This window comes from Cheilinus undulatus, linkage group 1, assembly GCF_018320785.1.
Source record: "Cheilinus undulatus linkage group 1, ASM1832078v1, whole genome shotgun sequence".
NCBI classification, from domain to species: Eukaryota; Metazoa; Chordata; class Actinopteri; order Labriformes; family Labridae; genus Cheilinus; species Cheilinus undulatus.
The window spans coordinates 4302064-4327747 of record NC_054865.1 but is presented as its reverse complement, the minus strand read 5'-3'; the positions used below and the strand labels follow the sequence as shown (position 1 = coordinate 4327747).

The 25684-nt window shown below is 41.7% G+C and overlaps 2 protein-coding genes and 1 long non-coding RNA gene across 3 annotated transcripts in view; 2 read left to right on the top strand and 1 right to left on the bottom strand.

The window, feature by feature from the left end:
- The window catches only part of LOC121511318 (latent-transforming growth factor beta-binding protein 1-like), a 75329-nt gene extending 69899 nt beyond the window's left edge, over positions 1–5430 (bottom strand). Inside the window, exons 1-4 of the mRNA XM_041789956.1 lie at positions 5427–5430; positions 4426–4599; positions 1157–1179; positions 667–769 (exon numbers count right to left, since the gene is read on the bottom strand). Coding sequence (XP_041645890.1) covers positions 667–769; positions 1157–1179; positions 4426–4599; positions 5427–5430 — 304 coding nt within the window. The remainder of the gene's footprint in view (positions 1–666; positions 770–1156; positions 1180–4425; positions 4600–5426) is intronic.
- A 4869-nt stretch (positions 5431–10299) lies between these two features.
- LOC121520099 lies at positions 10300–11724 on the top strand. Its single transcript, XR_005992766.1, has 3 exons — positions 10300–10344; positions 11184–11340; positions 11541–11724. It is a non-coding gene; the product is annotated as an uncharacterized LOC121520099 (long non-coding RNA).
- Positions 11725–12262: 538 nt separating this feature from the next.
- On the top strand, positions 12263–24294 carry LOC121511311. The gene is made up of 10 exons (XM_041789946.1): positions 12263–12340; positions 12853–12966; positions 13481–13597; positions 14105–14218; positions 17667–17804; positions 17929–18030; positions 20428–20580; positions 20701–20826; positions 23910–23951; positions 24259–24294. The coding sequence occupies exons 1-10, from the start codon at positions 12263–12265 to the stop codon at positions 24292–24294; spliced, it is 1020 nt and encodes a 339-aa protein (XP_041645880.1).
- Positions 24295–25684: the final 1390 nt, after the last annotated feature.

Genomic DNA, 25684 nt, shown 5'->3' with positions numbered 1-25684 from the left:
CTGCTAACATTGACAGGTGGTAGAGCGTTTTTCTTATGTTCATGTAATTGATTGCAAACCTAGGCATACCCAGGAACATCACTATACCAAACCCTGGGTCCAGGGCCAGAGACAGGAGACCCAACCCCCCTTAGCTGCTGTAGCAACATCCCTCCCGTGCCATGTACCAGTGACATGAGTGTCGTCCAGCGTGGACGATTCAGGAGTGGTTACAATGAAGTCCGAGACCACTTTCAAGACTCAACGCTCAAACAAGACACAATGTTCTGGTTTTGTGGAGTGTAGTGCCGAGGCCACTAAGAGACAGGCCATGGTCTAGATCCGGACCCTGGTGCCGTTGTATCTGGGCCAGGTCACCTGTTATTTGGACTCTGACGAGGGCTTCTGTAAACGTAGTGTTACGATGGAACGCTTTAGAAGCGAGGCTTTGAGAGGAAGATCTGAGAAGTTCTGAGGACAGTTAAGATCATTTCTCTCACTAAAGCAGAACGAGAGGGAGAGAGAGAGAGAGAGGAGCATTTATTAAAGCTCTTCAGTTTCTGATGGGTTTGGATTGTTTCTTAGAAAAAGGTTCTTAAATTAATATCTACTAAACCAGGAGAGGGGGTCTCTTCCTTGTTTTTGGCTCACATGACCTCCAAGCTTAAAGGAAAGTGAAGAGGGCACCTGGGTGGGCTGCCTCCATCCTGACGGTGGAAACACCCGGAGAGAGCTGGGGCTGAATGGGTGCAACGGCCGGCCTATCCCTAACCACGGGCACTAGCAGCTCCTTCAACGACAGATACAGACAGGAACAGAGTCAACAGAGCGCTGCATGTTTCAGTAGAAATGTTCTAACGGCTGTGGACGCTGCTGCTGCCAGGCTGTGCAGACGCTGTGAAGCAGATTAGCCTTCAGCTGGCATGGTTTAAAAACAAAGGAACAGCTCAGCGAGCAAGCCACCAAGCAAAAACTGGATGTCATCTCTGCTTTGACTTCTCCATTCTGAGTGAGGAAAGGCCTTTAGTGTGCTGCTGGAGCGCTCACAGACATCGACTCACTGCTCCATGCTGGCCAGCTCAAAGTCATGCAGCAATGTTGCTGACTTCATGCAAAGGGATTCTGTCTGAGCATGCAAGCTGCGTCTACATCTTCACTCCGTAAAGGCCAGACCTACCTGATCTGGTGCAGCTGTTGCTACTGAACCACAAGAAGAAAGACACACAGAATGAATGTAAGGCTTTAAAATCAGACAGTGTGTGTGAATGTTCAGGACGACAGCATCACAGAAACAACTAGGCAGAAATGACGGCCTCTCTGAGGAAGTTAGAGTAAGACCTGTACATTATAAAGCCAGGGATGAATTCTAACAGGTCTTCTGAATCAGACTGACTGTGTGAGCATGAACCTACTGCGGAGGGAGGACTTCAGCTCCATAGACACGTAGCTGCAGACACACAGCAGGGGGCTAACCCTGCAAACACGCACACACCTCTGTGCTAGGTCGTTTCCTCTGAGCGGTCCACTTCAGTTTGGTGCAGCATGGAGCGTTTCCAGGATCAACATTAGAGAGGCTCTGAGATAACTGACCCCTACCTTCTTTCTTTAATGCACCCTTCTGCAGATGTAGCGAGCTCCCCTGCCTATCCTCACTATCTCACCTATCAGTCCCAAAAAGGTGAAGCGACACACTTGTAGAGGGTTTGGACACGACTGCTCAGCCAGGCTGCAAAACATGAGGTCAGCTCTGTGAGGAGTGGGCGACACAAGAGGAAGACTCCTGTCTGCTTAAATCAGAGATATCTGGACTCAGCAGAGATCCAGACTGGTTCCTGGACAACAGACATTCATATGTGGCCAAAAATCCAGTTTCTGACATTCATGAGGGCCTGAAATCAGGAACACAAAGCAGAGACGGCTCAGTCGGTTCATCAGTGGTGGATGTGAAACTGAATTAATGTCATCGTTTCTTGATTATGAAGCTTTAGGTCAGCTGTTTCTACATAGTTTAGAGATTCATGTTCTTCTGTTTACCTCAGCTGATCTGTGAGGAGATGCTCTGTGGCTGCTCAATCTATCTGCAAAAACTTTGGCTCCTACTTTAGAATGAGATTAATGCCTCTGCTGCTTTACTTCAACTGTCTGGAGTGGACGCGTCCAGACCACATGACCAATCTAAGATGACGTAGCAGCAAGTGCAGATTTTCAACCGTAGTAGAGCCAGACTTCTGAGAAATAATCCACGCCATGCAGTGTCGTATGTTACTTTGTTTGAATATTTGCCTTCTAGTTAAAAAGGGGTTCTTTCATCATGTCTGTGGTTTTAACATCAAAACATCAAACTCTCCTCCTCATGTTTTATGTTTTTGAGTGATTTTAATTCCAATGTTATAATAAAGTATGTCTAAATGAAAAAATAACTAAAATCACACGTGTGAGGCCGTGCTGAAAACGAGACCAAACAAGGTCAACAGTTTTAAGGTGAAATATGAAGGAGAAAGTAGTTCCATTTTAATAAAAGTTAAACCTTCAGTTTATTTCTAACAGGACTGAATGATTTTGGAAAATAATCTGATTTCAATTTTTTTTTTTCCCCAATACTGCAATTGTGATTTGATAAATGATTATTCCTTAACTTTCTTTTATTCCTAAACAAGGGCTGAACAATTCTTTCAAAGTGTCCAATTCTGATGATTTTGACTTGTATTGCAAATTGGATATGAAGTGTTGCATTGAAGGGTTTTTGTCATTCTTGTATTTGATAAAAAAGTACAGAATGAAGGTTTTTGTCGACAGTTCTAACAAAAATGACGCCTGAATGATTGCATATGTCATGCATAACATCTCTGCTGCAAGAAAAAGTTTAAAACTGGTATTTTGACTCAATTTCAAGTGAAGGAAATATTTAAAAACTGCAGCAGGCCATATTACGATTGAATCTAATTGTTGATGAATTGCTCAGCCCTAATTTCTAATGTAACAGATTCACACAGACAGCTGTCCTCTTTTACGTGATGTGGTTTAAACCGTTAGAGTGTCGGATAGCGTCATGAAGCAGTCATGGAGATAGCCTCAGTATTTAACCAATCAGAAACAGGGTCAAAGACACGCTCTAGTAGCCTCATTAATCAGACATCACAGGACTATTTGTAGAGCCCTAGAACAACCTGCCTCGTCCTCCTGGACATTATTTTACCAAACGGCTGACATCCTGACACGTGAAGTCTTCATTTCCTCTGAGGAATGAGGAAGAGGAGCAGAGCGGACTTTAGATTATACTCTTCAGCTACTGTAACAGTCCAGCTTCATCTTCAGTGTCCCACTACAGCTCCAAACATTTCTGTCAACAGTCTATCAGCGGGACCGACCACGGTTAGAGCAGGCGGCTGTGGATCAGTAGGTGGAGTCTCAGAAGGTTGTGGGTTCCATCCTCAGCTCCCCAGTCACATGATGTGTCCTTAGGCAGGACTTCACCCCAGTCTGCTCCCACTGCTGCGTCTGTGGCGTGTAAATGGGTATGGATGGGAATAGCTCATCCTGATGGCCAGGTCTCCATAGCAACCTCAGCCATCAGCATGTGAAGTTAGAGTGAATGGGTGACCTGCGGGGTCAAAGCTCTCTGAGTAATCAGATGACTAGAACAGGACTACACAGGCTCCAGCTGACCTCAGTGACCTTTTAGGTGTGCTTGTTAAAGCAGCGGCCCGTTTCCTGCTTACCCCCATCACCTGTATCAACGGTCTGCAGCTCAGCAGCTGGAGCAGCAGAGACCCACTGCCTCTGACATCACATGCATTCCCTCTACAGTCCACCCCGGGGAGTTAGGGGTGTCTGGACTCAGCAGTTATCTAACTCTGAACAACACGCCGGGCACTAACGGTTCATCTGTTGGTGTTGTCGATATCACAAAGTACAGCTGCCATCTTTTTCTACCATGACCTTCTCGTGCATCACTGTAGTAGCGTGCTGCGTTCAGGGTCTCTCCTCTGTGGTTTTGTAAACTCCAGAAGTGCAGAAACCTTTTGTCAAGTGGTCAGTGACCAGCTGAAGCCATGTCCTTGTGGTAGCAGTAAAGCTGGTTCTATTTTTTGATTGTATCTGTATTTTGAAGCCACGTTTGTGTGTGAAGAAAGGAAACAAAAGCTTATTTCAGCAGGGTTGGTGGATCATGATGCAACTACCACTAATGTGCACCAGTGGGCCGGGACTCACTGACAGGTTAACGGGTTCCTAGTGTGACCCAGGACCAGTTCAGAGTCTTCTTGCGATCACAGAGAATCAACATCAACATTCGGGACAAGGGGCGCCCCGCTCGGGACAAATTAGGCTGTAAATATGGGACGCCTTGGTGTATGTAGGACAGCTGACAACCCCACTAGCAACATATTCCAACTTCCACGGCTCAGCTGGGGGGGGATGCACAAAGTAAACATGTTAGACACTCACCTGGGATAACCTCCTCTGGTTTCCCAAACGCCTCCACGGGTCTCTCTGGTGTTGGCAGCGGTTGTGGCGGTGGCAGGTCGACGGGCTCCTGGTAAACGGTGACCGGCTTGTTGGCCGGAGGATTGGGTAAAACCGTGTAGCCCATTCCACCAGGACAGATCTCTTTGAACTTAGCTAGGTAAGAAAAGAAAATTCATCAGTCGTTAGGGTGTGCACTATGACCTTCCATCAGAGCTGAGTTCACACTCAGGCCTAGAGGATGGAGACGTTTCATCCAAATAACATGAGAACACTCTAACAACATGTCGCTGATGCAGAGTTTCCAATGTTAAAGCAAAAACCCGACAATGCTGTCACGTCTCACAGAGAGATGCTCCTAGACTCACTGTTATCACAGAACTGACCCTGTAGACCTGAGCCCTCTAGGAGAGGTACTAAAGCAACTTTTACACTTTAGATCCTGCTGTAACCCAGCGTGATCTGGGCTCCTGTCGTTGTGCTGTATTCTGCTAAATCAGTGCTGAAAAGGAGTCAGAAAATCCCTGTGTTCTGATCAGACATGAGGAAGAGTGGTTCATACCTCTGGACTGGATTTACATCACAGCTGTGCTGCTCTCAGCGCCACACACACAAAATGGACAAAAGTATTTGGCATGCTGCGCAGTTTTACTAAATCCTCCAGTCAAAAAGGGGGTCACCTAAACTACCAGCCCCAGACCATTATCCCTCCTCCACCAAACTCCACAGTCAGACAGGTAACGTTCTCCCAGCATCCTCCAGACTCACCATCTGACTGTAAACAGAGAAGATGATTGGTTCCTCCACAGCCCAGTGTTGGTGTGTTTTACTCCATCTGGTCTTGGTGATGTGAGGATGCATGCAGCTGTTGCCATGGAAACCCATTCATGAAGCTCCTGCTGTAGTTTTAGTGTTTACATTAATGCCAGAGGAAGTTCAGAACTCTTCAGCGATGGAACCAGCAGAGACTTGGAGACTTTTACCCATGATCCTTAGCAGTCGTTGACCTCTCTGTGATTTTGCCTGGTCTCCTGCTTCATGGCTGAGCTGCTGTTGTTCCTAAACTCTTCCACTCTCTAATAACATCACTGACAGCTGACTGTGGAATATGCAGCATGAACCGTCTTATTCAAAGGTGTCATCATCACAGAACCACGCTGGAAGTCTCTGAGCTCTTCAGAACGACCGTTTAGGATCACAGAGACTGGTTTTATACCTGTGGGTCTGACTGGAACACTTGAAATTAAGAATTAACAGGTGTGGCCAAATACTTTTGTCCATAAAGTGTATCACAGGGCTTGCAGTCTGCCTCATCTTTGTGTGTAGTTAGATTTTTTAAAGAGTTGTGTGTCAGTGTCTGTGCAGTCAGGGCTTTGCTGAGTCAGCGTAGGCTTAAACCAGGCTTCAGGTTTTGATCTTGAATGTCTCAGAGGAAAACTGTGGTGAAGATCAGAATCTCCTCCAGAACCGTGTAAGTGGGTAGTTACAACAAACGTCTTCACAGGATGTTTGGTGAATGAGGCGCAGAAGAACTCTATGAATGCATCCATCAGCTGATCCACCGCCACCTTCACCGCTCTACCAGGACCGCACTCCAGCGTTGGTCTCTACCTACACGTCTAAACACGTGTCACATGTCTGTTCCACTCCAACAACCCCCACAGATACAACCAACACCAACAGTCAATCCTCCACAGCACAGTGTGGTCCTCTACATCAGAGCTAACGTTGGTCCTCTACATCAGAGCTAACGTTGGTCCTCTACATCAGAGCTAACGTTGGTCCTCTACATCAGAGCTAACGTTGGTCCTCTACATCAGGGCTAACGTTGGTCCTCTACATCAGAGCTAACGTTGGTCCTCTACATCAGAGCTAACGTTGGTCCTCTACATCAGGGCTAACGTTGGTCCTCTACATCAGAGCTAACGTTGGTCCTCTACATCAGAGCTAACGTTGGTCCTCTACATCAGAGCTAACGTTGGTCCTCTACATCAGGGCTAACGTTGGTCCTCTACATCAGAGCTAACGTTGGTCCTCTACATCAGGGCTAACGTTGGTCCTCTACATCAGAGCTAACGTTGGTCCTCTACATCAGAGCTAACGTTGGTCCTCTACATCAGAGCTAACGTTGGTCCTCTACATCAGGGCTAACGTTGGTCCTCCATCAGAGCTAACGTTGGTCCTCTACATCAGAGCTAACGTTGGTCCTCTACATCAGAGCTAACGTTGGTCCTCTACATCAGGGCTAACGTTGGTCCTCTACATCAGAGCTAACGTTGGTCCTCTACATCAGAGCTAACGTTGGTCCTCTACATCAGAGCTAACGTTGGTCCTCTACATCAGAGCTAACGTTGGTCCTCTACATCAGAGCTAACGTTGGTCCTCTACATCAGAGCTAACGTTGGTCCTCTACATCAGAGCTAACGTTGGTCCTCTACATCAGGGCTAACGTTGGTCCTCTGGATCAGGGACAGTCTACCTCTAGGTTCTATGATAATCCTCTAACAATCTTCTGGATCTCAGCTGAATTCATTCATTCAGGCCTGAATTCATAACCTGATGATACCAACAAGAAAGTAGTTTGTGTGTCTGTGCGTGTGTGTGTGGGTGTGTAGGTGTGTGTGTGTGTGTGTGTGTGTGTGTGTGGGGGTGTGTGTGTGTGTCTGTGCGTGTGTGTGTGGGTGTGTAGGTGTGTGTGTGTGTGTGTGTGTGGGGGTGTGCACTCGTTTTTATTACTTGGTGGGGCCATACCACCGGTAGCCCACCAACGGTATGGGGCCATGAATCCTTGTGGGGCCAAAATGCTGGGCCCCAGACCGTTTACTGCTTGAAACTGGCTCTGGAGCCTTCCCTGATGCTCCTCATGCTTTTTTCTAACTTGGCCCACAAAGTGACAAAAACTGGAAATGTGTGTGTGAAGTGTGTTTGCTCTCTGGCCCCCTAGAGGTTTTTTGATGCCACTGCAGCCACACACACACTTCCTGAAGTGTGCGTGATATTAGCCAATGAGACGCCTTGAACATTAAGTGTCATAGTCTCGCGGGATTTTACAGGATTTGTTTGAGAGCTGAAATGCTGTTATCACATCACAGAGCGATGCTGTACCAACTGAAGAATTTCTCAAATTAAGTAGGTAAGTTTGTTTCCAGTTTTATACTATTTTTAATTTACATGTTTTTGACTATATAGAGTTTTGTGGGACTACAAGAAACAAACTATTACAACATTACTATTACTACAAACTGTGCCATTTGATATAGACGCTTATTTTAGCCGCTAGAATTAGCAATAGGTTGCTAGTTTTTATTTTATTTCTAAATTAACTTAAATAACGTTTTTTTAATTTATTACATTAAACAGATGAATATCTGCATATAGAAAGCATTGTTCCCAGGATACCAATATGAAAGACCGTTTCTGTTATCTTAAGCTAGTTAGCTGCTAACCATTAGCTTTGGAGACGGTAGCGTATGTGCTCGGCCGGATATGCGTCATCCGGCTGATGACGCATATCCGGCTGAGCACATGGCTAATTAACCCGTGAATATTCATGAGATGGCCGAGCTGGGAGACGGTGGAAGAGTCGATTGCAATACATGAAGTGCGGAGTTTCAACTTGCCGTCTTACGTGAACAGATGTCTGATAAGGTATTTGATAAACGTGTTGTTGCCGATTTCTACGGAAACGCTCATCTCGTACTTTACTATAGAAGGTGATGTACGGTAGAAACTGTTGTGCTAAGAGCGATCGTCCAGGGTTCAACGCAGGCTTAAAGGGGCATCCGATCACACGTAGCGTCATGTTTTAGTGGTCAAAAACTTCACATACAGCCAGATAAATCATTGTAAAACAAGCTCTGTGCTTCGGTTTACGTTATCTGCGACGCGGAAGGCACGGGCCCGGTCAGGGAGCTATCTGTCGCCCGGGCCCGGCCCGGCCTCGTCAGAGAAGCTACCTGGGGCGAGAGGCTCGGGCCCGGTCAGGAGCTACCTGTCGCCGGGGCGCGGGCCTGGTCAGGTAAGCTATCTGTGTTCCTTTTGTGCCAATTTAGTAAGGTAGTCGTTTTGTCAGTGGTGTTTTATTAAAGAGCACAAAAGTTATCTGAGATTTGACTGCTCTTGTGGATATTTTTCATCGACTACTGTAACGCGATCTTCGGAAGTTGTCTCCACACTTTCAAAACAATAAAAACGTGAGAAATTGACCTAGACGTAAGACAGGGAACACATCCAAACAAAAGCTTGTAAACAATTATACTTTTAGAGGCACTATTTGGAAGCTACGTTTAAGACTCTGTCATTATCGTTGGTAAGAATTTTTTAATCTGCATATTCAGACCATACAAATGATTTCAGACCATATTTTGAGCCTGCTATAAAGTGTATCCCCCCTCCAGAATGCTCAAATCGTGAACTACAATCATAACATTAGTTTTATGTTCATTTCTGACCAAGCCTGATAATATTGGAGAGTTTGAACAGGTTAGCTCACTTCTGTCCTGAGTTACAGGGGGATGCAAATTATTTCAGACCACATTTCTGAGCCTGCTATAAAGTGTATCCTGATTGCATTATAAATTGCATCAAGGTAATTGTTTTTATTACAAGGGTAATAAAAATACACAATCAATATCCAAGGGTTGGTTTAGCCAGGTCTTATTATGCAAAGAAACATTGGTATTGACAAATAACGTTTGATAATGCTGGATTCAGGTTATTATGAATTCCATTTCAAGTGAATAATGCAACCTCAATGGTGCGACCAGTGTGCTAAGATGGAGCGGTGATGTTCTATTCTTTGCTCTGAATATGCAGATTAAGAAATTCTTACAAACGTGATGACAGAGTCTTAAACTTAGCTCCAAAATAGTGTCTCTAAAAAGTATAATTGTTTACAAGCTTTTGTTTGGATGTTTTACCTGTCTTCCGTCTAGGTCAATTTCTCACGTTTTTCTTGGAGACAACTTCCGAAAGATCGTACGTTACAGTAGTCGATGAAAAAAGTATCCCCAAGAGCAGTCAAAACTCAGTGTATGAGCATGGCACGAAGAGACATAAAGCATCACTTGTGAAGAACACCAATACGTTCTAAGATCCGTTTTTAACGGTGCTTCACAGTGTAATAATGTACGACAGTTTGGCAACCTTAAGAATTTCAAAGAAAAAAAGTCGTTTATTTCGATAGATACATTTTGTGCTCTTTAACAAAACATCACTGACAAAATGACAACACTTACAAGAGACATACAACAATCTCCATGATAGTATTTTTCATACAATAGCGTGAAATCCCAGCCTTGTAGCGCTCTACTTCCTCTCTGTGAAGACGTGCGCGCTCCCGCGGACAGGTAAAAACACTTTCTATCGGGGATAACTACCTTGGCACAACACTGGGCCTGGTCAGGTAAGCTAACTGTGGTCTGAGGCTTGGGCTTGGTCAGGGAAAGTGTTGCGGTAGGCTCGGTTAGCTCAGGTAAGCTTTCTGGGGTCCGGGCCACCCCCTAAAGTGTAACAAGCGTTGAGTAATAGTCAACCGATGTCATTATTCAGGGTTAACGATCTGTGTGAGTCACAAAAATTGAAGCATGAATCCAAGATAGCGATATTCGCAACCACATGCTATGTTCTCATAATTGAGAAAATAAATAATGACGTGCAAAGCTACAGTTCCACGAATATCATAAACCTTGGGACATAAATGTGTTCTTGTAATTACAAAATTAGTTAATGAGCAATGTGTTTTCTCATGCTGCACAGCTGTTTAATGATATTAAAATATTTTCACAGAGCCATGATGTCCAAAAGGAAGGCCAGGATAAAGCCTGTTGAAGATGCAATCTCATACATTCTGTCAGCGAGACAAGCCATGGTTTGCAGAGAGATTTATCAATAATATCAAAGGTATGATCTGAAGTCCTTTTGGTAGCTGCAAATGACAGCAACAGATTTTTAAATACCATTCATTAACACTCTTCATTTGGAATGAAGAAGGATTCAGGCTACTTTTCAGAAGATATCTTATAGAAATTACTGGCTTTAATCTGCTGTCTTGTTAAAATCCAATGCGTTTAGGTATAGGCATGTATAAATGAGCCTGATTTCCATCAGAGAAGTTTCAGGTACACATTGGTAAAATCAAATATAGAAATGTAAAGTTATTCATTTTATTTTGCTGTGTATAGTGTCCAGCACATTCAAGTACCATTAAGGTAAGTGCTGGACCAATAGAAGACTGTAATGAAAATGTGAAAGGTCTGAACACTGTGCAACTGTTTGGCATATTCAGAAGTGACATTTTAAGTTAATGCATAGAAGTAGTTATACAAACGGAGAACCAGAATACAGGCTTGTAGGTCATGTGGTCATCACATGATGGTCCCTGTTAAACAGAAAACCCTCGTATTTAAAAAGTCATGTCACATTCTAAACATTTTTAGAAAGAAAACTATTCAGAGAAGATGCTCACAGAACAAAAGTACATCATTAGACCTGTGACAATCATGAATTCAATCTGGCCAATAACTAGATAAAGTCATCTCTTTGTTTGAGATAGTATGTCCCCAGAGCATTTAGGAAATTAAATCCAGCTCACAGGTCTTCCCAAAGGAGGGGGGTGGCATATTAATCTGGGGTCAGTTCATGGAGCTACAGTGTACAGACTTTTTTCATGCTGTATGAGAAAGGTTAAAGCAACTTGGTGTGACTTTTACTTAAGTTTATTTAATTCTGTGTTATTATAGGAAGAGGAGTGTTTGCTACCGAACCAATCGAGCAAGGTTCTTTTGTGTTGGAGTACAGAGGTGAATTCATATCAGCAGAAGAATGCCAGTCAAGGAACTACTCAGAGACACAGAGTGCATTTCTGTATGAGTTTGATTGGAAGAAAAGCCAGTGGTGGTACGTATATGAGATGTATTTTTAGTAGCAATAAGGGTGTTCTTGTTTAGACCTGGAACGTGTTTAAATATTTGATAAATGAATGAGTAAAATATTAGACTTAATGTACTTTAAACCTCAAGTGGCTCTTCTAATAAAACTGTGAAGATATATTTTATAAAGTTTATATTTATTTGATGTATTGTTTTGTTTATCTTTAGTATTGATGCATCCAAGGAAGACGGCTCCCTTGGAAGATTAGTGAATGACAACCACAAATATCCGAACTGCATCATGAAAAAAGTTATAGTAAACAACAGGCCACATTTGTGTCTGTTTGCTGTGAGGAACATAGAAGTAGGAATGGAACTTGATTACAACTATGGTGATTCAAAATGGCCATGGCGTCAAAGGTGAGCTTGTTAGATCATGCATTGGTTACACTACATAATTTTTAAAGATGTTAGTTTCCCTTCACACAACGTTATGTCTCTTAAATGAGAATCTTTGAGTCATAGTAAAACCAGTGTCCAAAGTATATTTTCTAAGAAAAATAGTGACATGGGAAGTTCCTTTCATTCACGCTTTCATTCAAATTAATGAAACTGTCTACACAAGGTTGAAACCAGCACTTGAAAAGTGGTGTGTTGGTGCAGAGGATCTGCTTTCCAAACTTAAAAATATTCCAATCTTCTATGTCATTTTCTGCATTATTATTACATAGAAATGGATCATAAAGTCAGGTGTCTTTGAGGACATGGATAGTAGTTACACATAGTAGTAGAGTAGTAACATGATGTTTCAAAGGCAGTTTTTATGTGAGGAAAATTTTGTGACCTGTAAGATTGTCCAGACTCATGATTCCTGTCAGAGCTCACTGTCTTCTTGTTTTATGTCTAAACACCAGGTGACATCTAAGCAGGCTCCAGCACCAGAAGAAGAGATGGCTGCGCTTCCTGTTAATCTGTCTTCCTGTGTTTATGATGATGATAAGAATGCTGCTGCTGCTGATGGACCAAAGGTAATGGAAAGAATGAATGTGGTTGAGTTCTTTACAGGGTGCACTATTAACTTGACAGACTAGTCTCTGTTTGATCTCCATTTGGTCAGCTAACTTGTTTCACACACACACGTTTCAGATCATGTCTTCATGGGGCCCTGTATGGTACTCTTCCTACAAAAGGTTTTTCCAACTTTTCTCTTCCACACACACAAGTTTCAGTTCGTGTCCTTATGGGGCCCTCCGTATGGACCCCTCTTTAAGTGATTGTTAACCTATAGGACAACACTTCACAGCATCCAAACTGAAGTATTTATAATGCAAATAATGCACTTTCTGAGCCGCTGCATGATGAAGATAATATTTTGGTGTGAGATCCCGTTTTAGGCCTCTTTTAAGATGTCAAGATAGGGAGACTTCTTAGACTGACCTTCATGGGGCACCAGATTAAAATATCTGTGACCTGTAAGATTGTCCAGACTCATGGTTCCTGTCAGAGCTCACTGTCTTCTTGTTTTATGTCTAAACACCAGGTGACATCTAAGCAGGCTCCAGCACCAGAAGAAGAGATGGCTGCGCTTCCTGTTAATCTGTCTTCCTGTGTTTATGATGATGATAAGAATGCTGCTGCTGCTGATGGACCAAAGGTAATGGAAAGAATGAATGTGATTGAGTTCTTTACAGGGTGCACTATTAACTTGACAGACTAGTCTCTGTTTGATCTCCATTTGGTCAGCTTACTTGTTTCACACACACACGTTTCAGATCATGTCTTCATGGGGCCCTGTATGGTACTCTTCCTACAAAAGGTTTTTCCAACTTTTCTCTTCCACACACACAAGTTTCAGTTCGTGTCCTTATGGGGCCCTCCGTATGGACCCCTCTTTAAGTGATTGTTAACCTATAGGACAACACTTCTCAGCATCCAAACTGAAGTATTTATAATACAAATAATGCACTTTCTGAGCCGCTGCATGATGAAGAAAATATTTTGGAGTGAGACCCCTTTTAAGGCCTCTTTTAAGATGTCAAGATAGAAGAACTTCTTAGACTGACCCTCATGGGGTACTATATTAAAATATCTTTGTGCCCTGTAAGATTGTCCAGACTCATGATTCCTGTCAGAGCTCACTGTCTTCTTGTTTTATGTCTAAACACCAGGTGACATCCAAGCAGGCTCCAGCACCAGAAGAAGAGATGGCTGCACTTCCTGTTAATCTGTCTTCCTGTGTTTATGATGATGATGAGAATGCTGCTGCTGCTGCTGATGGACCAAAGGTAATGGAAAGAATGAATGTGATTGAGTTTTTTACAGGGTGCACTATTAACTTGACAGACTAGTCTCTGTTTGATCTCCATTTGGTCAGCTAACTTGTTTCACACAGTTTCAGATCATGTCTTCATGGGGCCCTGTATGGTACTCTTCCTACAAAAGGTTTTTCCAACTTTTCTCTTCCACACACACAAGTTTCAGTTCGTGTCCTTATGGGGCCCTCCGTATGGACCCCTCTTTAAGTGATTGTTAACCTATAGGACAACACTTCACAGCATCCAAACTGAAGTATTTATAATGCAAATAATGCACTTTCTGAGCCGCTGCATGATGAAGATAATATTTTGGTGTGAGATCCCGTTTTAGGCCTCTTTTAAGATGTCAAGATAGGGAGACTTCTTAGACTGACCTTCATGGGGCACCAGATTAAAATATCTGTGACCTGTAAGATTGTCCAGACTCATGGTTCCTGTCAGAGCTCACTGTCTTCTTGTTTTATGTCTAAACACCAGGTGACATCTAAGCAGGCTCCAGCACCAGAAGAAGAGATGGCTGCACTTCCTGTTAATCTGTCTCCCTGTGTTTATGATGATGATGAGAATGCTGCTGCTGCTGATGGACCAAAGGTAATGGAAAGAATGAATGTGATTGAGTTCTTTACAGGGTGCACTATTAACTTGACAGACTAGTCTCTATTTGATCTCCATTTGGTCAGCTTACTTGTTTCACACACACAAGTTTTAGTTCGTGTCCTTATGGGGCCCTCCGTATGGACCCCTCTTTAAGTGATTGTTAACCTATAGGACAACACTTCACAGCATCCAAACTGAAGTATTTATAATACAAATAATGCACTTTCTGAGCCACTGCATGATGAAGAAAATATTTTGAAGTGAGACCCCTTTTTAGGCCCCTTTTAAGATGTCAAGATAGAAGAAATTCTTAGACTGACCCTCATGGGGCACCAGATTAAAATATCTGTGACCTGTAAGATTGTCCAGACTCATGGTTCCTGTCAGAGCTCACTGTCTTCTTGTTTTATGTCCAAACACCAGGTGACATCCAAGCAGGCTCCAGCAACAGAAGAAGAGATGGCTGCACTTCCTGTTAATCTGTCTTCCTGTGTTTATGATGATGATAAGAATGCTGCTGCTGCTGATGGACCAAAGGTAATGGAAAGAATGAATGTGGTTGAGTTCTTTACAGGGTGCACTATTAACTCAACAGAATAGTTTCTATTTGATCTCCATTTGGTCAGCTAACTTGTTTCACACACACACAAGTTTCAGATCATGTCTTCATGGGGCCCTGTATGGTACTCTTCCTACAAAAGGTTTTTCCAACTTTTCTCTTCCACACACACAAGTTTCAGTTCGTGTCCTTATGGGGCCCTCCGTATGGACCGCTTTAAGTGATTGTTAACCTATAGGACAACACTTCACAGCATCCAAACTGAAGTATCTACAATAAAAATAATGCACTTTCTGAGCCGCTGCATGATGAAGATAATATTTTGGTGTGAGATCCCGTTTTAGGCCTCTTTTAAGATGTCAAGATAGGGAGACTTCTTAGACTGACCCTCATGGGGCACTAGATTAAAATGTCTTTGTGCCCTGTAAGATTGTCCAGACTCATGGTTCCTGTCAGAGCTCACTGTCTTCTTGTTTTATGTCTAAACACCAGGTGACATCCAAGCAGGCTCCAGCACCAGAAGAAGAGATGGCTGCGCTTCCTGTTAATCTGTCTTCCTGTGTTTATGATGATGATGAGAATGCTGCTGCTGCTGATGGACCAAAGGTAATGGAAAGAATGAATGTGATTGAGTTTTTTACAGGGTGCACTATTAACTTGACAGACTAGTCTCTGTTTGATCTCCATTTGGTCAGCCTACTTGTTTCACACACACACGTTTCAGATCATGTCTTCATGGGGCCCTGTATGGTACTCTTCCTACAAAAGGTTTTCCAACTTTTCTTCCACACACACAAGTTTCAGTTCGTGTCCTTATGGGGCCCTCCGTATGGACCCCTCTTTAAGTGATTGTTAACCTATAGGACAACACTTCACAGCATCCAAACTGAAGTATTTATAATGCAAATAATGCACTTTCTGAGCCGCTGCATGATGAAGATAAATATTTTGGTGTGAGATCCCGTTTTAGGCCTCTTTTAAGATGTCAAGATAGAAGACTTCTTAGACTGACCCTCATGGGGCACCAGATTAAAATATCTGTGACCTGTAAGATTGTCCAGACTCATGGTTCCTGTCAGAGCTCACTGTCTTCTTGTTTTATGTCTAAACACCAGGTGACATCTAAGCAGGCTCCAGCACCAGAAGAAGAGATGGCTGCGCTTCCTGTTAATCTGTCTTCCTGTGTTTATGATGATGATAAGAATGCTGCTGCTGCTGATGGACCAAAGGTAATGGAAAGAATGAATGTGATTGAGTTCTTTACAGGGTGCACTATTAACTTGACAGACTAGTCTTCTGTTTGATCTCCATTTGGTCAGCTTACTTGTTTCACACACACACGTTTCAGATCATGTCTTCATGGGGCCCTGTATGGTACTCTTCCTACAAAAGGTTTTTCCAACTTTTCTCTTCCACACACACAAGTTTCAGTTCGTGTCCTTATGGGGCCCTCCGTATGGACCGCTCTTTAAGTGATTGTTAACCTATAGGACAACACTTCACAGCATCCAAACTGAAGTATCTACAATAAAAATAATGCACTTTCTGAGCCGCTGCATGATGAAGATAATATTTTGGTGTGAGATCCCGTTTTAGGCCTCTTTTAAGATGTCAAGATAGGGAGACTTCTTAGACTGACCCTCATGGGGCACTAGATTAAAATGTCTTTGTGCCCTGTAAGATTGTCCAGACTCATGGTTCCTGTCAGAGCTCACTGTCTTCTTGTTTTATGTCTAAACACCAGGTGACATCCAAGCAGGCTCCAGCACCAGAAGAAGAGATGGCTGCGCTTCCTGTTAATCTGTCTTCCTGTGTTTATGATGATGATGAGAATGCTGCTGCTGCTGATGGACCAAAGGTAATGGAAAGAATGAATGTGATTGAGTTTTTTACAGGGTGCACTATTAACTTGACAGACTAGTCTCTGTTTGATCTCCATTTGGTCAGCCTACTTGTTTCACACACACACGTTTCAGATCATGTCTTCATGGGGCCCTGTATGGTACTCTTCCTACAAAAGGTTTTTCCAACTTTTCTCTTCCACACACACAAGTTTCAGTTCGTGTCCTTATGGGGCCCTCCGTATGGACCCCTCTTTAAGTGATTGTTAACCTATAGGACAACACTTCACAGCATCCAAACTGAAGTATCTACAATACAAATAATGCACTTTCTTAGCCGCTGCATGATGAAGAAAATATTTTGAAGTGAGACCCCTTTTTAGGCTTCTTTTAAGATGTCAAGATAGGGAGACTTCTTAGACTGACCCTTCTGGGGCCCATTATGTGGATCTTTCTTTATGTGATTTTTTTTTCTCAATGGGTGACACCTTTCACTTCTAAAGTTACCATAAGTTTTCCCTGTACTTATTTTACACTTTCTAAACTGCTGTATGATGAGGAAAACTTTTTGGAAAATGAACTGTGCAGCCTCTTTTCTTATGTTGTGAGTTTGAGACCCCTAGAAAAATAGTTGTACTTGGCCAACAGTTTTATGCTTATCAGAATAGTGTCATCACATATGCACAATTTTCTTTCTCTTGAATATTTTACCTCCAGGAATATACCACGCTTTTGTTGATACTGAGGGACTGTTGTGCTAAAGGACTGTGCCACTTATGCACTTTTTCAACTTGTTAAAAGGAGCCAAATCCACACCTTTTAATTCGAACAGCATGTGTGCCTTCATGTGAAGAAAAAACAGGCTTTTTTCTTATTACCTGAGCCTCATTGCAAATAATGGCTTAATCATGAGCGCTGGTGCTAACAGCCCAGCACAGTTAGAGTGAAACATGTACAGTCTGCTTGTGGTAACTGCACCACAGTGTTTATAAGATATGTTATGCTCAACCTCCCTGATTAATTTTTCTTTAATGATGTTTAGGAATTTACTATCAGAGGGTCATCCCTGGTGGATTATTCTGACACTGATGAAACCGATGAGGATTGTTTAAATGACCAGCCATTGGGTCCACACTGTGATGAAGTTGTTCCAAAGTTGAGAAGGACAAAAAGCATTCTGGTATGCCCCCGACACTTTAAACACCAATAATTTATTGATTGGTCGATAATCTTTTATCTTTAATTGATTTTGATAAATGCAAACTAAAATGTATAACCATTCCATAACATAACACTCTCTGCAGATGAAAAAAGTTCCAGATTTTTCTGATGATCTCTACGATTCAAGTGACGACAGTACAGAGGGCCCTTCAGCTCAGTCCAAGTCTGAGATGGCTTTACAAAGGGTGAGTAGAGACTGTTACCATCCTGAAAGCCTCTCTGTTGTTGCTCTGTATTATCACTTAAAGCTTAACACCTTCCAAACTGAATACCTCTTTTACTAACTACTCTGTGAGACATACATATCGTTGCCTTCTTAAAATAATGGCCTAAGTCAATTTTCAAGTTTTTCAGGAGACACAAAAACTGCACCATTTGTTGAATATATGATATTTTTTTTATTCTTTCTCTCAACAAGGTCATGACAACAGATGACTTTTGACCAACTAAAAACAATGTTTGTCAATTGTAACATAAGAAAAATAAATGACTTGGGCAAATTTTTGAACATGCCTCTGTGACTTAGGCAATTGAACACATCAATTCTGTCCGCAATAAAGCAGAACAGCAAAACAGCATAACACACTTTTTAAAGTCCTAGAGTCTGTAGGAAGAGTGGAGAGGACCAGAATCCACGTTGTTTGAAGTCCAGTGTGAAGTTTCCACAGTCAGTGATGATTTGGGCTAGAGGTGGGAGAAATAATTGATTCTTAGATGCATCGTGATGCGGAGGGGAAAGATTCTGAATCATTTTATGAATGTCTAATAATCAATAATCATTAGTAATTTCAATATTTAATACTGCGGAATAGCAGGAACAAAAAGGTGGAACTCTGACACACAGTGTGTAACAGCAAGTTTTAGATTACCAACTGTTCATCTCTGAAAAAAGACATTTTTATGTCTGTAATTTCAGAAATGTTACAAGGAAATGATGTTACTACCTTTCGTTCAGTGCAATTGTAAATTTCAGTTTACACATGTCTTCCATTTGAAGATAGTGGACATTTAATTTATCTCTATTTTTGTAAATACAAATGTAATGTTTTTGTTATGTTTTACACAGTGAGGACAACAGAAATGTAAGAAAACCCAAGTGCAGCTAAATGCATCAATAATCGATTACAAATTAAATCGTAGCCCTATGAATCCTAATCGAATCGTGAGCTGCCTAAAGATTCCCACCTCTAGTTTGGGCTGCCATGGCATCTGCTGGTGTTGGTCCACTGTGTTTTCTGAAGTCTACAGTCAGCGCAGCCATCTACCAGGACATTTTAGAGACCTTCATGCTTTCTTCTGCTGACAAGCTTTATGGAGATGCTGATTTCATTCTCCAGCAGGACTTGGCACCTGCCCACACAGCCAACGGTACCAAAAGCTGGTTCAATGACCATGGTGTTACTGTGCTTGATTGGCCAGCAAACTGGCCTGACCTGAACCCCATAGAGGCATATGTAATAAGGTTTTAGCCTTATTCCAGCGTCTCCTACCAAAGAGGAAAAACATTTTAACTCTTTGCGGTATACGGTCACAAATGGGTGATCATTCTGAAAAAAATTCATTTTACTGTGTGCAGACACTGCACAACAGGCATACTATATTACCAGTCAAGTGGTGATACGATTTCTAATATTATGTTAAAGTTACATTCTGATTAAATTATTTAAAAAAAAAACATTTAAAATGTCAATCCTTGGTAATTAGTAATAAAAAATCATTTCAAGCAGTTAGACTGTAATGTGGAAAAAAAATAGACAAAAACTGGATTTCCACTTTCTACTCTTGGTCCAAAATAGCTAGGTATAATAGCTTAGTTCATGCGCATCATTTAGCAAGCTTTAGGTAGCATTATTTAGCTAGCTATTTTGTTGACTAAAATGCTGACTAAAAAGACTAAATAACTATGCCAAATACAGCTTAGCCAGTATTATGGTAAACCTCATCACTTACCAATAGGGGATGAGCCTTAAACCATGGCAATAACTTCTGTGGCCTGGTAGATTTTTCTCCTCCTTGAAGCAGCTGCCATCTTGACAAGCTTGTACAATTGCCTAAGTCACATTGTCTTTTGACTTAGGCAGAAATAAAACTGCCTAAGTCACACTCCTGACATAGGCAATATGCTGAAGGTGTAAAATCACATGATCTGTTAAACTGAGGATGTAGACGATTTTACCAGAGGTGGGCAGCATCATAAGGAGTTGATTTATTCCAAATAAAATCATTTTTGTCAAAAAATGACTTAGGCAATTATTCTAAGAAGGCAACGATATAATTGGTCAGATAGTCATGATTACATGTCTTTTGCTCTAGTTGGTGAGTTTGGTGTTGTTGTTTTTTTTTTGTAGGTGCTGCCATTTTAGTTGTAAATATTGCTATTGCTTTCATTCATATTTTCTGAAACATTCCAGTACATTTCTGCCAAGGGTGTGACTTTTAATTCTTACTTCAACATTTGACAAACAAATTGTGATATATTTACTCCATTTTTGTGACATAACTAGAATATTTTCTTCTAACATAATGGTTAGCAAAACTAAACAAAAATAAATAACCTCCTCCTAACACAACTCTCTTTGTAGATGCATAAATTAGAAGATTTCGGTCAACCTCTCAGTGATTCAGATGAGAGTATTGTGGAAGACACCGATTATGAGGATTCTATAAAGGATTATTCTGATGTGCAATCAGACATTGAAGTTGTTCCAAAGCTGAGAAGGGCAAAAAGCATTCAGGTATGACCCTGACACTTTAAATGCCAATAACTAAGTGACAGACCTTTCCCCTCTAAATCTGTCAACTGTCATTTATTTTGATGGTTAGTGAAAAAGGCTGACCACACACTCTTTTTACAGATGAGAAAAGTATCCAAATATTCTGATGCCCTCTACAATTCAAGTGATGACATTACAGAGGACACATCTACTTGGTCTAAGTCTGAGATGGCTTCACAAAGGCCAAAGAGAGGCTGCGTCCATCCTGTAAGTCTCCTAGCTACTTTTTCTGGGTAATCACTTTGAGGATCGTGCCCCCCAAACTTAAAACAGAGTTCCCTTACTGAAGTTCCAGACATGCTTATGGATGATGCAGTCTTAAAGACTATCATCAATGAGCATGTCTATTGCTCTTGTGAGTTTAATGTTTGAAGGTATTTTTATTCAATTTTTTAAGTTATTAATGTTATCTACCTAATATTGTAGTAGATTTGTGTTTTTTTTTTATAATATAAACTTATAAGTCAATTCTTTTTAAATTTGGCTTCCTTAGTCTGATGTAACGTAACAGCGTTTCTCTTAATATGTGAATTTTCTTGACTGAAAGCACCCTGAATTTTACTCATACCACTCTGAATGAACATAATTTTAACACATATTAAACTGCCTAGACAGTTATACATTTTAATCATATTTGGTATAAGGGAGGGAGGAGGTTGAGTTATTAATTTAGGTTTTCTTTTTCTTCTCAAGATGCAAAAGATTCTTGTAGGATCAGATGCCTCAAGTGCAGATAGTGGAGAGGAGTATATTCCAGGTCCCATGGAGGAGAGCACAGACAGTGACTGCAGCTTGGAAATACCCATGGCAAATAAGAATATGAAAAAAGTATCTACTATTCCAAAAAGATGCAAGTCTTCCAGTAAGGATAGGTTCAAGTCTTCCAGTCAGAGCCAGTTCAAGTCCTCCAGCCAGAGCCAGTTTGAGTCCTCCAGTCAGAGCCAGTTCAAGTCCTCCAGTCAGAGCCAGTTTGAGTCCTCCAGCCAGAGCCAGTTTGAGTCCTCCAGTCAGAGCCAGTTCAAGTCCTCCAGTCAGAGCCAGTTCAAGTCCTCCAGCCAGAGCCAGTTTGAGTCCTCCAGTCAGAGCCAGTTTGAGTCCTCCAGTCAGAGCCAGTTCAAGTCCTCCAGCCAGAGCCAGTTTGAGTCCTCCAGCCAGAGCCAGTTTGAATCCTCCAGTCAGAGGGGGTTTGAGTCTTCCAGTCAGAGCAGCAGCTTTGAAACAAACAATGGTCCTGCTGAAAGCACTTGTATGAATGAAGAGAAGGTGGGGCAAACATGTACTGATGAGCATGAGCTTGAAAACCATGAAAACAATGCATCTGTCTATGTTAATCCAGTTTTGAAGAAGGAGGATGGTTCAAGACGGTATAACAAGAAGCATCACTGCTTTTATTGTAAAAAAGTAGTTCAAAAAATGTCAAGACATTTGTTACGTAGCCACAATGATGAAATTGACGTTTCAAAAGCATTCAGTTTTCCAAAAAACTCAAAAGAAAGACGACTGCACTTAGATTTAATCAGAAACAAAGGAAACTTTGAACATAACACTGAAGTTTTGGAGAGCCAGAAAGGAAAGCTAATACCATTCAAGCAGCCAAAGAAAAAGACTGAGGGACAAAAATTTCTACATTGTGTGTACTGCTATGGACTGTTTACAAAGCGAGTCATGTGGCGACATTTTCAGGTTTGCAAATTCAAGCCTCAGGACAAGACATCTAAACCAGGTAAAACAAGGATCCAGACACTGTGTGCTTTTGCTGAACCAGCTCCTCCTGGATTTAGTGATGCATACTGGAAGTTCTTGAATGATATGAATCAAGACGAGATTGCAATAGCTGTAAAGAAAGACCGCTACCTTCTGGAGTACGGCTACAGACTGTTCAAGAAGAACGAAAGGGTAATCAGCCAACACCAGCATATTCGACAAAAGCTGAGGGAGCTTGGCAGGCTGATACTGGCAGCAAAAAAAGTTGCACCAGCGAAGACTATAAAAGAACTTATAAAACCTGAAAAGTATGTTCATGTTGTCACTGCTGCAAGATGCTTAGCTGGATTCAGTGATGAAACAGGCAAATATAAATGTCCATCACTGGCTCGCAAAGTTGGACACAGCTTGCTTGCTTTGGCCATGTTTAAGAAGTCTGAAGGATTGAAGGCTAGAGATAAAGAAACAGTCCAAGACGCTGAGGAATTTGCACAGCTATACCAAGAAAGCTGGAAATTTGACATTGCAAGCCAAGCACTGATTCAGCTCGACCAGTCGAAGTGGAATTCTCCTCAACTCTTACCATTCACACAGGATGTCCAAAGTCTTCATGCCCAGTTGTCTGAAAAACAACAGCAACACTTAGATGCCCTGAAAGAAGAGGTTTCCCCCTCAAACTGGAAAGACCTGGCAAAAGTGACGCTGGCACAAGTTATCCTCTTCAACCGACGGAGAGAAGGAGAGGTATCCAAAATGCCCTTGTCTGTGTACTTGTCAAGAGACCTATCAGAAACGCATGAAGATGTTAACTTGGCCCTTACAGAACTTGAGCAGAAGCTTTGCAAACATTTTGTCGGATAACCATTGTTGGAAAGAGAGGAAGGAAAGTTCCTGTTCTCCTCACTCCACTCATGAGGGAATCTCTTGATACTCTGGTTGAGAAGCGAGAAGAATGTGGGGTACTGACTGAAAATGGTTTCTTGTTTGCATTGCCTCATTCTGTCCACCACCTCAGGGGTTCTGACTGCATAAGACAGTTAGTGCATGAATGTAGTGATATCAAAAATCCCAAAGCTCTGACCTCAACAAAACTCAGGAAGCACATTGCAACACTCTCTACTGTTCTAAATCTGAAGAACACAGAACTTGACCAGCTGGCAGATTTCCTTGGGCATAACATTGATGTACACAGAAAGCACTACCGCCTTCCAGAGGGGACCCTCCAGCTCGCCAAAATAAGCAAAGTTCTTCTGGCATTGGAGCAGGGAAAGCTAGGCAAATACAAAGGAAAGAGCTTGGATGAAATTCACATCGATCCAAATGGTACTTAGTCATATATTCATAATCATATATATATATATATATATATAATTTTTTTTTTTTTTTTTTAATGGAAAGAGGTTTGAACAGGGCAAGTTTGTAGTGGTTAGAGTTTGACTATAACGGCACAATTTAAATTTAACTGTTTATTTAATCAGTCTAGCTGTTTATGTTCCCCTTGTTGTACTCTTGATTGTCAGAGGTGGATCACTACACTTTCAGCTGTCCAGCTCATTCATACAGTATTTTGTCAATTCACGTTTCAGAGACTGTTGAAATTGAAGCTTGTTCACAAGAGGACATGGAAGGTATGTGTGAGGCATTTTTGACACTGGTTATGAATTATCAGTCATTTGATTAGAATGTTTGGGTCTATATCTTCTTTGGCTATACAATGACAGCAGGTTCCCCTACTTAATGTCAATTATTGGGAATGCACATTTGGAAATAGGGAAAGAGATGATATCACACAACATTTAGAGCTTTAACATATTTGGTGACTTTATAGACTCACCCTATATACTAAATTATCATGAAGAAAAGGATCAAATGCAGTCAGCTTACTGAAAGCTAGTTCTGTCTTGTTTATTTATTTTAACTTTTTTCTGTTGCCAGATGCCAGCATGGCAGAAGGCCAGGGTCGGAAGATGAGACCATCATCACGTCATTACAAGAAAGGACTTTTGCCCAAAACCAAAGGAGGAGTTTGCGAAAAGAGAGGTAAGCTTCTTGAATTTATTCATGGGGAACAAGAGGAACTTGGTTCGTACAGTTTACAGATAAAACAAATTCAACAAACACAAACCAGTTATCACTTAGGTCATCTATGGAATATGTTGTGTTTGTAAAATTCTTAAAGGACCTTAAATAACTCTTTATTCATAAATTTAAAAAAATGCACATTTCTACAACAGCCCTCTTAATGGTGCAGAAGTAGGTGCAAAGGTTATTGTGTTGTTAGCAGGGGGGCTTAAGGGTAGAGGGAAGAAATCCTTTTAGTCTGAGTGACAAGGAACTATATAGATGCACAGAGTACATGGGGGGCCTAGTGGGTGTTAGGTATGTGTTTCCTACTGCAATTTATGAGGTCTTCCTGTAAGTCTCTTGTGGATGCTGCAGAGAGGCTCCTGTCCCTGTCTGATGTTCATAGTCCTCACAATCTTGTTCAAGGGTTTCAGTTCAGCACTTGTTGCTCCAAACCACACTGGGTTGTTAAAGGGTTGGTAAAGGTTCCACAAAGCATCCATGAAAAGCTCAGAATACTTTTGACTGGCCCAGAAACTCTTTACTGAAAGTGAAAGCATTTACTGCTGCTCTTCAAAATAAGCTTGTCGTTGATTTGGTTGCCAAGATATCTACATACATACACTCTTAAAAATGCTTAGTTTTATAGCTTTTTACCTTCAGTGTCAGTTATAGTCGAGCTCCAAAAAGGCATCTGCTTATATTGTCAGGCACAGGGCTTTATTCACGTGTATTCTCTTGAGCACCCCTCAATATCCCTTGGTTGAAAACTCTACAAATATCAGTGTAAGCAGGCACATTGTACACGAGGTTGGTACTCAGTTCCTCCCACTCCAGTTCGAAGCTGCGCGTATGTTGGACTTCGGTGTTTGGAAAGCCAGTATGTCTTCACACCTTTCAAGACATCCCTGGTTTTGGTCTCTTGCAAACCTTTGTCTTAAAATTCCTGTATTATTTCATTATTTAGCCTGCCTTAAATAAGTTCAGCCTCAGTCCTGTGTCCTGAAGCAAAGGCTAATTTTTTTTGTGTCTTTCAAATTGTTAGTGGTCCTGGATTCTTATCATCATCACTTTTAATACAATAACCCTGTGTTTACAAAGATAATATGATTTGTGAGAACATCAATAGCTTCCTCCACACTTGTCTGAGAGATGAGCACTTCCCAGTCAGTGCAATCATTGTCTTGCAAGGTCTCAGTGGCCTCCTCATTGCATGGTTCCTTTTTAAAAATGGCCTTTCTTTGTACCCAGTTGCTGGCATTACAGAGACACAGGAGTCAGAAGATGCGGACAGTGT

Bases quoted from the DNA above. Each gene is read 5' to 3' on its own strand.
- LOC121511311 (XM_041789946.1), top strand. From the start codon at position 12,263: ATGGCTGCGCTTCCTGTTAATCTGTCTTCCTGTGTTTATGATGATGAT. The intron at 14,219-17,666 runs GTAATGGAAAGA...AATGATGTTTAG, and splicing joins CTGCTGCTGATGGACCAAAG to GAATTTACTATCAGAGGGTC. The intron at 23,952-24,258 runs GTATGTGTGAGG...TTCTGTTGCCAG, and splicing joins TTCACAAGAGGACATGGAAG to ATGCCAGCATGGCAGAAGGC.